General features: G+C 28.7%; 3 protein-coding genes across 3 annotated transcripts; 1 reads left to right on the top strand and 2 right to left on the bottom strand.

The window, feature by feature from the left end:
- Positions 1-1,028: 1,028 nt before the first annotated feature.
- Positions 1,029-3,307, bottom strand: LOC112698129 (uncharacterized). The gene is made up of 2 exons (XM_025751525.3): positions 2,914-3,307; positions 1,029-1,487 (listed from the first exon to the last, which is right to left on the bottom strand). Exons 1-2 carry the CDS (start codon positions 3,238-3,240, stop codon positions 1,029-1,031), a joined length of 786 nt encoding a protein of 261 aa, XP_025607310.1. The 5' UTR covers positions 3,241-3,307.
- Positions 3,308-5,418: 2,111 nt separating this feature from the next.
- LOC112696345 (probable GTP-binding protein OBGC2) lies at positions 5,419-10,714 on the bottom strand. The gene is made up of 11 exons (XM_025749074.1): positions 10,534-10,714; positions 10,189-10,454; positions 9,502-9,738; positions 9,043-9,134; positions 8,627-8,710; positions 8,146-8,223; positions 7,436-7,636; positions 7,239-7,346; positions 6,790-6,864; positions 6,132-6,313; positions 5,419-5,906 (listed from the first exon to the last, which is right to left on the bottom strand). The coding sequence occupies exons 1-11, from the start codon at positions 10,641-10,643 to the stop codon at positions 5,807-5,809; spliced, it is 1,533 nt and encodes a 510-aa protein (XP_025604859.1). The 5' UTR covers positions 10,644-10,714; the 3' UTR covers positions 5,419-5,806.
- Positions 10,715-11,604: 890 nt separating this feature from the next.
- LOC112696344 (thioredoxin H1) lies at positions 11,605-12,580 on the top strand. Its single transcript, XM_025749073.3, has 3 exons — positions 11,605-11,846; positions 11,965-12,087; positions 12,329-12,580. Exons 1-3 carry the CDS (start codon positions 11,763-11,765, stop codon positions 12,464-12,466), a joined length of 345 nt encoding a protein of 114 aa, XP_025604858.1. The 5' UTR covers positions 11,605-11,762; the 3' UTR covers positions 12,467-12,580.
- The last annotated feature ends 102 nt before the right edge of the window (positions 12,581-12,682 follow it).

Here is a 12,682-nt window from a genome sequence, read left to right as displayed (position 1 = left end):
AATAATCATAAAAAATTATAAGAGACATAATATTATTTTGGTTTTAGTTTTTCAAAATTACAAAAAGAAAAATATTTATAAAAAAATTTATTTTGATAAAAAATAATTATAAAAAAATTTACTTTTTATAAAAAATAATAATAAAAATAATTAAAAATTAATTTTGGTATTATTTTTAGAAATTATTAAAAATAATAATAATAAAAATAATTAAAAAATAAAAATAATTATAAAAAATCATTTTAGTAAAAATAATTATCAAAATAATTATAAAAAATTATTTTTAAAAATAAAAATAATAATTATAAATATAATTAAAAAATTATTTTAATATTTTTAAATTATTTTTATAATTATAAAAATAATTATAAAAAATTATTTTGATAAAAGTAATTATAAAAAATTATAAGAAAGAGAGAATTATTTTTATTTTAGATTTAATTTTTTTTATCATATGTCAATATTTTATTTATTGGTTAAATTTATGCCATTTTAGCCACCAAAACCAATGTCACCGTAGAATTTTCCTTATAAATATTACGTACATAAAATTATAGATATTAAATTAAAAAAAAATTATGTCCAAATTAAAACGTGTATATTGGGAATCTATTATCTACTCGTAAACTTGTGTAAGTTAATACACACATATATACCAATAATTTCCATTATTCCGTTAATAATAATAATAATAATAATAATAATAATAATAATAATAATAATAATAATAATAATAATAATAATTTAATTATTATTATTATTATTATTATTATTATTATTATTATTATTATTATTATTATTATTATTATTATTATTATTATTTCTCCTCTTTTTGTAATAATTTCTTTTGAACTTGAAGTGTAAATTGGGAATAGATTTATATTTTTGTACACTTTAGAAGAATAAGACTGATAAGAACTAAATTTAAAACTTTTTTCATAGAAATTTTAATAATACTATATAATAAAATCCAAAAAATTTAAACTATTAAATGTATATCAATATGATATAAATAATGATGATTACATTTATTCACCATCAACCTTGCATATCCAAGCCATATCCCCAGCTTCATAAAAACCATTATTAGCATCTGAAAGCATAGGAAAGTTCAAAGATGCAGCAGCTTCTGTCCAAATGGAATCATCATAAAAATCTGGCTCAGAAAATGAGGAACTTGGCTTCTCTACATTATTATTATTGATAATATTATTGTCCATAGGCTTTGTTGGGTTTCGGAAGCTTTCCAAAATTATAGGTTTGGTGTTGAAGTTATTGATGTTGTTGATGGTGGTGTAGGTGTTGATATCATCTCTTAAGGGAAGAGACATAATGCCTTCATTGGTGTAAATTGGTGTAACACCAACCTCAGCCATGGGCACCAAAGGTTTGAGGTTATTGTTGTTGTTGTTGAAAGAGGTGCCAATGTTGTGCTGATTAATCATCATGTGAGATTGTTGTTGAAGAAGGTTGTCTCTTTGAATATCCTGTTAGATAAAAAAAAGTTACTAGATAATATACTGTTTGTGTTGGATAATATTACACTAAATTTAGCCAAAATTCTGCTACTATAAAATATATGTTAAAATAAAAGATAAAAATTTATGTGCAGTTAATTTAATGTGAAATTAACAATTGAAAATCGTTAAATAATTTGATAGATTTAATTAAATTATCATCTAATAACTCTTAACAATTAACTTCACACGAAGTTAACTGTACCTGAGTTTTCATTAATATAAAATACATATTAAATATGAGTTAAATAATACATATATTTATATATAAATATATGATGATTAATTTTAGTGTATATAATATATTTGATTTATGTTATATTATTTAATAGTCTATTTTTTAAAATATCTTTTTTAATAAATAATTGTCTGTTTGTTAGAAAATTTAGATAGCGTTAATTTTTTTTATTAATTACTTTATGAATAATGTCCTAAAATATATTTTATCTTTTACAACTTCAATAACTTCCAATGATTTTACTAATTAATGTGAAAACGTGAAAGTAGACAATCAATTAATACCGAAGAAAGTATATTGGAAACATTAGACTGAAATTAAAAATTTAAAATTATATAAAGATTGGTATGTATCAGTAAGTAATTAATGGGAAGACATGCAACAAGTAATAATGAAGGTTAAATAACACAAATTTTAATCGTTTTTGACTAATTTTGTTTGTTATTAGATATTTTTCAACACAATATATACTTTAATTGAGTCAATAGAAATAATTAAATCTAAAAGAAATAATTAAATCTAAACTTATGCATGAATATAATGAACGAAAAATTTTGCACATGTATAGAACTAACTAAAGAATGATTTAAATAAAGTATGTATAATAAAAAAATATTTTGTATTTTGAGAACAAACGATTACTCTTATTCTGTATTATTTATTTTAACAGTTTAAAAATAATTTATATTTTATTAATATTTTTAAATTTTAAATTAAAAGTAATAATCAACCTATGATACTGATATACAAGATAGTTAATTAATTAGAATAAGATCAGAACATTGATTTATTCTCCAATTATCCAAACATCTAAATATTTCTCTATGATAAACATGCATGCATGAATGGAATCAAATGATTTCTGAAGAATAAATGAATTGATCGATGACCTCTTTTGTCTTTATGACCATTGTTTCTTCTAACCATCATTTAATTTCTAAAATTCAAGGTGTAATATCATTTTAAGAAAAAAATGTTTAGTAACAAAAAATTATTAGTCAAAATCAGTTAGAATTTATTTTATTTAATATTTATTAATTATTATAATAATTAATAAATAATAAATAAGATAAGTTTTTGCTAATTTTTTTATTTCTCTAACATTATCATTTAAGAATGTGGTTAGGTTATGAAGTATGAACAAAACTAATTTTTTACCTGAGTTGTGGAGATAGAGGGTTGAAGGTCTGGGAGATTGAGCTTAGCATCATGGCCGTAAAGCTTACGCGCCGCAGCATCGTAAGCCAAGGCGGCTTCATGGGACGTATTGAACGTCCCAAGCCAGATACGCGAACCACGTCGTGGTTCGCGAATCTCGGCAACCCATTTGCCCCAAATCCTTTGCCTTACACCTTTGTAGGTGCATGTTGCATTCTGAGGGCCTCCTTTTCCCCTCATACAACCCTTTCTTGAATTGGCTTGTGCTTGCTTCCTCATCAATTGCTTTCTCTCCTGATCAGTTCCCATCATCCTTGCTTTGATCATTATTGTAGCAAGAAATTAAATTTTGGAGATTAATTAGTTCACAATTTTGAGTAGTAAACTAGTAATAGATATAGTTCTAATATGACTTGAGGAGAGAACAAAGGTAGTAGGTGCTATTTATATTTGGGGGAAAAGAATAGGGAGGATTTTATTGATATTAATATCCAGTGTAAATGGTCAACAAAGATAGATTGTTTACACCGTAAAATCAGCCAGTAATTATTGTTGTATTTTTTAATTTCTATATGTATTCTTGTAAAAAAAATTTTATTTTTTTATCAAATCAATCTATATTCTTGTATGAAATATATAATAGTAGTTAATTTTGTATGCATATGTAATATGATTGATTTTTTAAAAAGAATTTTGACGTATAAAAATATACATGTAATTTATCCATAATTAATTTACATGTCTCTTTTTATTTATTTAAATTTTTAGTAGAAATAATTTTATAATATGATATTAGATCTTTTATAACTGAAAGCCTAGAGTTTGATCCTTATTATTATAGAAAAACAAATTACATAAGATAAAAGAAAATAACTTATGCAAAATAATTTACACAAATTCAATAACTTTTGTATAAAAAGACTAATTAAAAATATAATTATCTCTTTTTATCAATTTAAATTTTTTTAAGAAGTAATTTTATGATATCCATTAATTTACTTCCTAGTCAAGTCGCAAAAAGAATTGGAATGACAATTTTATAGTTAAGAATTAAGATTTATGTGTAAAAATATACAAAAAATTTAACCCATAAAACTTTTTACTAATTTTCATCCCCTAGCCAAAGATATTTACAATAAGGATAATAAAGAATTCTTATACAAAGTTTTTCTAGAGTAATTAAAAATTGATATTTATCTTATGGTGAAAACTCAGGTGAAGTTGACTTCACGTGAAATTGATACCCAAAAATCGTTAGATGAAAATGTAGTCAAATCAACTAAATTATCTAACGATTTTTAGGTATCAACTTCACGTAAAGTCAACTTCGCATGAGTTTCCACCTTATCTTATTCATAATTTTCTTTTATTCTACTGTATTATTTATAATCTATGAAATACTATACTAATACACACGTATATACATATACAAATGAATACATTGAATTCATGTCCCTTAATAATATGGTGACGTTCGATTTCTACTCGTCATGTTGAAGCAATCTCTTCGTGTCAACTATGAGCCTCACTGTTTATTTCTCTTATGCACACTTGGCTTCTTTATTTGTCTGTATATACTGCTATGAAACACTTTAGACAACGTACAATTCAAAATCTAATTATCTTCTATTTTAAAGATAAATTTCAAGAGTATAACATAAATTTTTAAAATCTTTTAGATATTCAACACATTAAAAATATAAAAAAATATTGTATTTAATAAATTTTAAAAAAATATTTTTTATAATATTTTTAGAATTTAACTAACATGCATCTTTAGAGTGTATAATAAGATTATCATTAGTAAAAAAAATTTAATTTTTAATAAATACAAAATAAATATATTAAAATTTTATTTTTTTATATATTTTTTAAAAAAATTTAATTTATAATCTTAATATGTATTATTAAAACACAAGATAGATAAATTGTTTTTAAAATGTCTTTAAGATACATGTTAAAAAGACCCTTAATTAAACAGCAAATTTTTCTTACCTTGTGAAATAAATGAGCATAAATGTTGAATAAAAAATATTAAATGATGAGAGAGAGGGGTAATAAAAAAGATGAATTTATGGGGGAAGAGAAGCTGGTTTTGGATAATGAAAAGTTACCTCATATTCATGGAATATTTATTCAAATGGAAAAAGGATTAATACAAATATACAATGATAGATTGAGAGAATTAATTACTATTAAATTTACAATTTTTATCAATTATAAATTTATTATTTTAATTTAAAAATAATTAGATATTTCTTTTATTTTACCAATCTCTTCGTTTAGAGGTGTTTAATCGCATATGAATATATTCATATTTATATTTCTTATATATATATATAAAAGTTTGCACCCTAACTTAAATATAACTAAAGTCAAAATACTTCTAGTAATTTTCTTAATCTATATTTTCAATTATAATTGAACACTTATTTTAAATTAGGATGTGTTTTTTCTTCTTTTTTTTTTCTTTTTAAAGGTGTTTATTGTTAAACAACATATCGATTAAGAGCAAACAATTAGTGATAATAGACATTTGTCCAAATATTCAAGAGTACTATACATGCTATGTTTGTCCAAATAATTTACCTAGATATGAGCCTAACAGACAAAATAATTATCATTTTACAAACATAACTTATCATATATGTTACATAGAAGTATAGAACTTTTTGATATAACTCATCGAGCAAAATTCTCAACCTTGCTAATAACCATGTGGTTGAACAAATTTGACTCTTCAACTCGATGCTTCCATTGTCTCACTACTATTATGGTCCTTAAGAACAACTTGAACTTAGCATGAGCTGTGTTCTTTGGTAAAGCCGAATTTGTGCCGGACCAGTCATTGAACCGCCACATCAACGTCGTTTAAAAAAGCATAGCACATATCTCAAGGCGGCGGTGGCACACTCGAAGGCTCATTGGAACCAGTGCACTTCCTTAAAGCAGCCCTTATTTCCTTCAACATCTCCTTTATCTTGATACCCTTTCTGCAAGAAACAACTCGAATTTTCATCTTACAAGATCCTGGTACTATGAACAGCATGATATAAATTATATTTATCAAGTTACTACAAATGTGATTTGTAATGAAGAAAAACAATTTCCCAGAACATATCCATATATTATATGATGATCAAAGAATTTTGTGTAACTTCCTGTGTAAAACACTGGTAAATACAGTAGTAATATAAAACAACGGGTCAAGCACTTACAGAACACTAACTCCAACAACCGAGAGAGGTGGTGGATAGTCCTCGAGCGCTTTCTCCGGCAGGTCACCTTCATCAGATGATGATTCATCCGGAACTTCCGGACTTGGTTTCGGTTCAGAAGCTGTGCTATTGTTGCCTATTTTCATAATTTCTTCAGAAAGTGATGAAAGCCTGTTCTTTGCCTGGAATTATTGTTAGCCACATGTTAATCACCATAATTTTTGCATGTCACAAGACTGTCTCACATATCAAACTCAAGAATTTAGGTCCTAAACTCGTATAGCTATGAGTTGTCTGAGTTAATTTGAGAGTTTGATAACCTAGTGGAACCAGGTTCCAGTCATAGAAACTGCTGATCCTGCCACAAAGGTAAGGCTAAGGAGTAAGGACTATTGACCCTTGCGGCCTCACCTAACCCAAAAACAAACTTAAGAAAGCCTTTTCTCAATAGGTAAGGTCCAGTACATGGATCCAATATGCCATTGGATCTTATCCATGCACAACCCTGCATAGATCCAAAGACATCATTGCGTTGTGGCCATGCATAGAGATTTCACATAGTTTTACGTTAATTGTCGCAGTCCTAACACAATCCTCATCCTTTAACCCCAAACGATGGAGCTTAATGCATTGAGCGTGGGAAGAGGGAACTATATACCTCGGATAGGTCAATCTTATTCAAAACAACAATGTATGGTCTTTCAAGGTACTCGGGATTATACATGCGCAACTCCTGCAAAAACAAAATCACCATTTGACAGAGCACGAACTTAGCAACACTACTGAAAGGGAAAGAAACACATTATAACGAGAAAAGCTTCTGCACACTATATGAACCAGAGTTATATACACATCATGCTAGCTATTAAAAAATAAATTAATAAAATAATTAAATAAATAAAAAATATTATAGGACTTTGAAAATCATGTTTTTAGGAGGAAACAAGTCAGCACATAAAAAGCAATTGTTCAAGTAAATTCATTCTAAGTGTTGCTCGAGTTGAGTCTTTAAGAGCATAAATAAATAAATAACAGGTAAAGCAATTGAACCAACAAAAAAATCCTGAATAAATAAATATGATCAATGACGGAATACAAGATACATACTTCTCTAACAGTTCTGTAGTCATTTATAGGGTTCTCAGCGGCCGCATCAACAACATGAACCAACACTCGAGTCCGCCTCAGGTGCCTCAAAAAATTGCGGCCAAGACCCTAGAAGATAAAAAGCTTTCAAATTTAGCATCAATATGGTTTAAAAATTACAATGGAGCCACTTCAAGAGGAAAAGACATATATAATACCTTCCCTAAGTGAGCTCCTTCTATAAGGCCAGGCAAATCTGCCAACGTAGCTTCAGATGAATACATCCCTGCCCCTAAGGTAGGATCACCGCCAAGGCGGCCGAGGTTTGGCATTAATGTTGTAAATGGATAGTCAGCAATGTCAGGTTTTGCGAGTGTAATCGCTGCCAGAAGTGTCGATTTTCCAGCATTTGGAAGTCCCTAAAACAATATTTACTTCATCATTGAGCATATGAATTGCACCTTAAGCAGTTTTCAACAAGAAGTTATTCTAGAGCCAAAAAAGTTTCGCTTGGACTATACTAAAGACCCGTTTGGGAAGCTTCAAAAGTAACTTTTTTGAACTTTTGACTTATGCAAAGTAGTAGCATTAATGTCTGGTGCAATTTTTAAAACCAAATTGCAGCTTTTTAAAAAGCTATTTAGGAGCTTATAGTGAAGTTAAAAAAATGATTTCTATCATAATCCTACTACTTTTTATCACATTTCTATAAAATAAACACTTTTAGAACTAAAAATCCAAATACAAAATAACTTATTCATAAGCTACTTTTAATATAGTCATTTATTGTTTAATCTATTTTTTTAAAAGGGGCTTAATTAAGCTGTTTACCCAAACTGGGCCTAAATCATGATAAATTCAATATTTTAATTTTTAGCAATCTCAGCATTGTCTAATTTAATAGGGCATTGTGCACAGGCATACTCACAACTAGACCAACATCGGCAACTACTCGCAGGATCAACTCCAATTTAATTTCTTCCCCAGGCTGACCGTGAACTAATACCTGTAACAGTTGTTAAATACAAGTTTTACCTTACAGTAAGAAAGTAACACAGCTTGCTAATGCACAGTGGCATCAAATCAGGCAGAAATTTCATATCGCCAACACATGTTCATTTCTTGAATCTTGATAAAGCCTGATATGAGAATTCGTAGTTTCTAGATACTTTTTTGGTGATAAAAAATATACTCATTAATCATATTACGTATTCCACAATTCAATTTTTTTTTACCCTAAAAGCATGTAACTGACCCCTCCTGGGGGAATAAGGCTTTGTTGTTATTGTACAAGTTATTCAATTAGAGTAAAGGAGAGTGTAACTATAAGAGGCTGCTAATGATATCTTTCTATGGAATACAACACCAAAAATATCTCCAAGTGCAGAAAAAGACTCAACACACTTCACCTTATCAGATTCATCTCTCATCACGTTAGTTGTCAAAGTCATCATCCTTTTCTTTTGATGCTGTGGAACTTCTAACAAACTAATCTGGGCAGGGAATGATAAAAGAAATATATATTCAGAGTAAAATAAAACAACAGAAATAAACTCTCTGTATTTTCCAGGGAAGAAGAAAAACAAAAAGTTGGCACCATGATATTGCAAAATAAATAAATAACTAACTAAATTCTTATGCCACACAAGTAAAAAAAAAATGAAATTACTTAAATGTATATATGAACTATGTTGATCTAATTATTCCATTTCATCATCAGCTTGATATGGAGCTAAAGTCATTAATCAATCAAATGCATCTGATGCAATGATTCTCATTGTAAAGCAAACCTTCAAATGGAGGAAAAGAGAAAGAAGCATATTACCCCTCCTTGTCCACCCCTAGCTACAAGAACTTCATCGCCAGGTTGTGCTAGATCAGCCAACGTCTTCCCTCGTTTGTTTTTCACAACTGTACCTGTCACATTCATGAACTCAATGAGGGACATAAGATTTAGTTCTTCAAATTACTTTACAACACTACATTTGGTTTCTTCACATACAACACCGTACTACCGTAGAAGACTGACAATAGTCAATTCAAAACAGAAACATTGTCATCAACAACAAGAACTAAATCTTGACTCATTAGGCGAAGTGTCAGCTACATGAATCACATGACACAGAACTCTTCATCCAAACAAAAACAAAAGAGAAACACCCTTATCATCAACAACTAATCCATGTCTTACCAAGCAGTGACACCATAGAGTCTTGTAACAAAACATGCTCACATTTAAAGACACAGACACATATATATCAATAGAAACAAGAGCATTACAAACCTACAGGCACAGGAATGCGCAAAGTTGGGGCCGTGATTCCATTACGCAACAGTGAACTTAACACACCCATTGCATCAACATTTCCACCACGCTTAGCATTGTACCTTCCCTTGTTGTGAAATTCCAACAATGTGTCCTTTCCCTCATCTGCGTAGATAACCACATCACCACCATGTCCACCCATTGGGAGTATGAGTGAACCATCAAAGTCCCTCTTCAAGGAGCTTTTCTTCTTAACTATGTTGCACGATTACATAAATACAACAACTTATGAAAATGTAAACAGAGATGTATATTCATTATTAAATAAAAAATATTTATACATGATATTGAATATTTATAATAATCTTAATCAAATACTTATATTAGCTTTCTTAATAATTATTTTAAATATGATAGCTTGTCCCAAATAATAGACAGTATATGACTATCATAGACAGAATGAAGAATCCTATCTTTTAGTTCAAAAATTCCTATCTCGATGTATATTAGCATACAATACGCGTATACATGAGCAAAATTGATGCATTTGTGTGGCATGAATTGTCCCAAATAATAGACCCCATGATAATAGATAGAATAAAAAACCAATGTGTTGGTTCGAAAAATTAGTCACAAGCAAAGAAATCTAAGGTAGCAGCAAATTCGATGCATATACACAGAAAAATTGAACTTTATTTTTCTTACTCTTGTCCTTATCCTTCTTCTGGTCTTGTTTTGTTGGTGATCTTTGAGTATTGGGGGCATTGAGTATAGCTCCATGCCCACCATCACCAGCACGAACGGTAATGAAAACTTGGTCAAAGTACTTGTGAGGTTCCTTCATCAACGTCATTGAATTTGAATTTGATGTTGAAGTTGAAGGTGCATTGGAGCTGATAAATCTGCACCGTACAGCATCTTTCCATCTATGCTTCTCAAACTTATTGCATCTACTTTGAAATCGTATGTTCCTTTCAACAAACACATGGTGAGCAAGTGATCGTTAAGAACAAAAAATTAAAGATAATAAATTATTATGTAAAATGATACCTTTGTGGAAGTAAGGGAGTGGAGAAGAAGAAGGTAGATTCGAAGGAATGAAGATGAAGTGTGGAAGATGAAGATGAAGGAGGGGAAATTATCGGAGACACCATTATCATTATCCGTTTTCGGCAGAAACTAGTTCAAAGTAGAAGAAAGAGGAATAAGGGGACGAGGTTGTGTTCTAATGATTAGCCAATTCACCTTTCTACCCTCTACAAGTAGTGGGCTCTGGGCTGTGTAGTTTCGCTCCTGTTTTAATTGGGCCTAAGCCCATTTGTTTACATTAGGTGTATATATTTTTATTAATAATATTTTCATTAATAATATGACAAAAAATATACCAACGCAAGTTGGCACAGATGGATGAGGGTCTGTGTCTCTTAACCATCTCTTCCGGATTCGATACTCATTAGAGGATGAGAATGGAGCTTGCTTGCTTGGGAGGGTTGTGCCTCTACAGTACCCGAGGAATTAATCATCGATCTTTATTTTTAATTAATAAAGCCAAATCATTTTTTTTTCAAAAATAAAGTTTATGTTTTGGTCTTTAATGTTAGAATTAAATCTTAATTTAGTTCCTAATGTTTTAAACGGCATATTTCAGTTTTAAAAAATTTTAAATAGATTCAATATTATTCTACCATTAAATATGACTCGAATAATTAATAAAAAAAACTTTTATATTAATAATCATTGGTAGATCGATTTTATTTACATACTAAAATTAAATATTATATTGATTTTTAAATATATTGATTATTCATATTAAATTTAATTATAAAATAATATTAAACTTATTTAAAATTTTAAAATGTTAACAATTAAATTAAAATTTAGTCCAAAGTTAGGAATTAAAATACTACTCTAATTTTTTTCCAAATCAAAAACATTTGCAAATGACCACGTGAAAGCGAAAATGAATATGGACTTGAAATTGGGCCGTATACCAATTTTTGTTGACCTTTACTATATTTAATGATTAAAAATTCCACAATGTATTAAACTTGATATGTTAAATTGTTAATTATGATATAGTTATGATTAACTTATATTTTTTAAAAATATTAAGATGCAATTTGCAAAGCATTTGCCGAATTTATTGGGGTCTAAGGCATGAATAAGTGGTGACCAGTTTTTTGGTTTCAACGTCCTATTTTTCATTTGTTGCTAAACGAAGAAGAATCATCAAAGAGAAAGGTTAATAATTGTTTTTATTTGGAAGAGAAAAATTAGAAATGGCAGAAGGACAAGTCATCCCTGTTAAAAGCCTTCAGACATGGAAGGATCAACTCAAGTTAGGAACCGATTCCAAGAAGCTGGTATTTATTTGACAAACTTCTAATAACATTTTTTTTAAAATATTTTTTGGGTGGAAAGATTTGTATAAAGTTAATGAAATGATTTCAAAATTTAATAATTAATTTATTATTTGAACAGGTTGCGGTGGATTTCACAGCTACTTGGTGTGGTCCATGCCGTTTCATTGGTCCAGTTTTTGCAGATCTTGCTAAGAAGACACCCAATGTAATCTTTCTTAAGGTGGATGTAGATGAAATGAGGGTAAGCATATCATATATTCATATATATTTATGGTGTCACATTAATAATACAAGGTGAAACTCATACAGTTTGTCTTCACTTGAAGTTGATAGTTAAGAATTATTCGATGATAATTTAGTTAAATTTATTAAATCATTTAACAGTTCTCAAGTATCAATTTCATATGAAAACGAGACATGAGTTTTCACTGTAACGGAATCATAGAAACAAATTAAAATTAAAGAACACTTTGGTTTGTTAGGATATTGCTGAGGAATGGGGAGTAGAAGCAATGCCAACCTTCATATTCTTCAAAGAAGGCAAGGCAGTGGATAGGGTTGTTGGTGCCAAGAAGGAAGAACTAGAACATGCAATAGCCAAGCATTCAGCTTCGTATTAAATTTGTTGTAATATCAATCCCTACTTTTTAGACCCGATTTCCTTATTATTCTCAAAATAAGATAATTCTAGATGGTTACTATCAATGAAGCTTTTGGTAACATTGCTGCAATAATTTTTTTAGTTGACCTGGCTCTTTATATTATTTTACTTAAGTTTGATTTGATAAAATTTTATCAAAAGATATTTCTGTTAGGAATTTAAATTTTCAGTATTA

This window comes from Arachis hypogaea, chromosome 6 (assembly GCF_003086295.3).
Source record: "Arachis hypogaea cultivar Tifrunner chromosome 6, arahy.Tifrunner.gnm2.J5K5, whole genome shotgun sequence".
Taxonomy (NCBI): Eukaryota; Viridiplantae; Streptophyta; class Magnoliopsida; order Fabales; family Fabaceae; genus Arachis; species Arachis hypogaea.
Note: the sequence above shows the minus strand (reverse complement) of the source record. Positions and strands in the feature narration are given on the sequence as shown.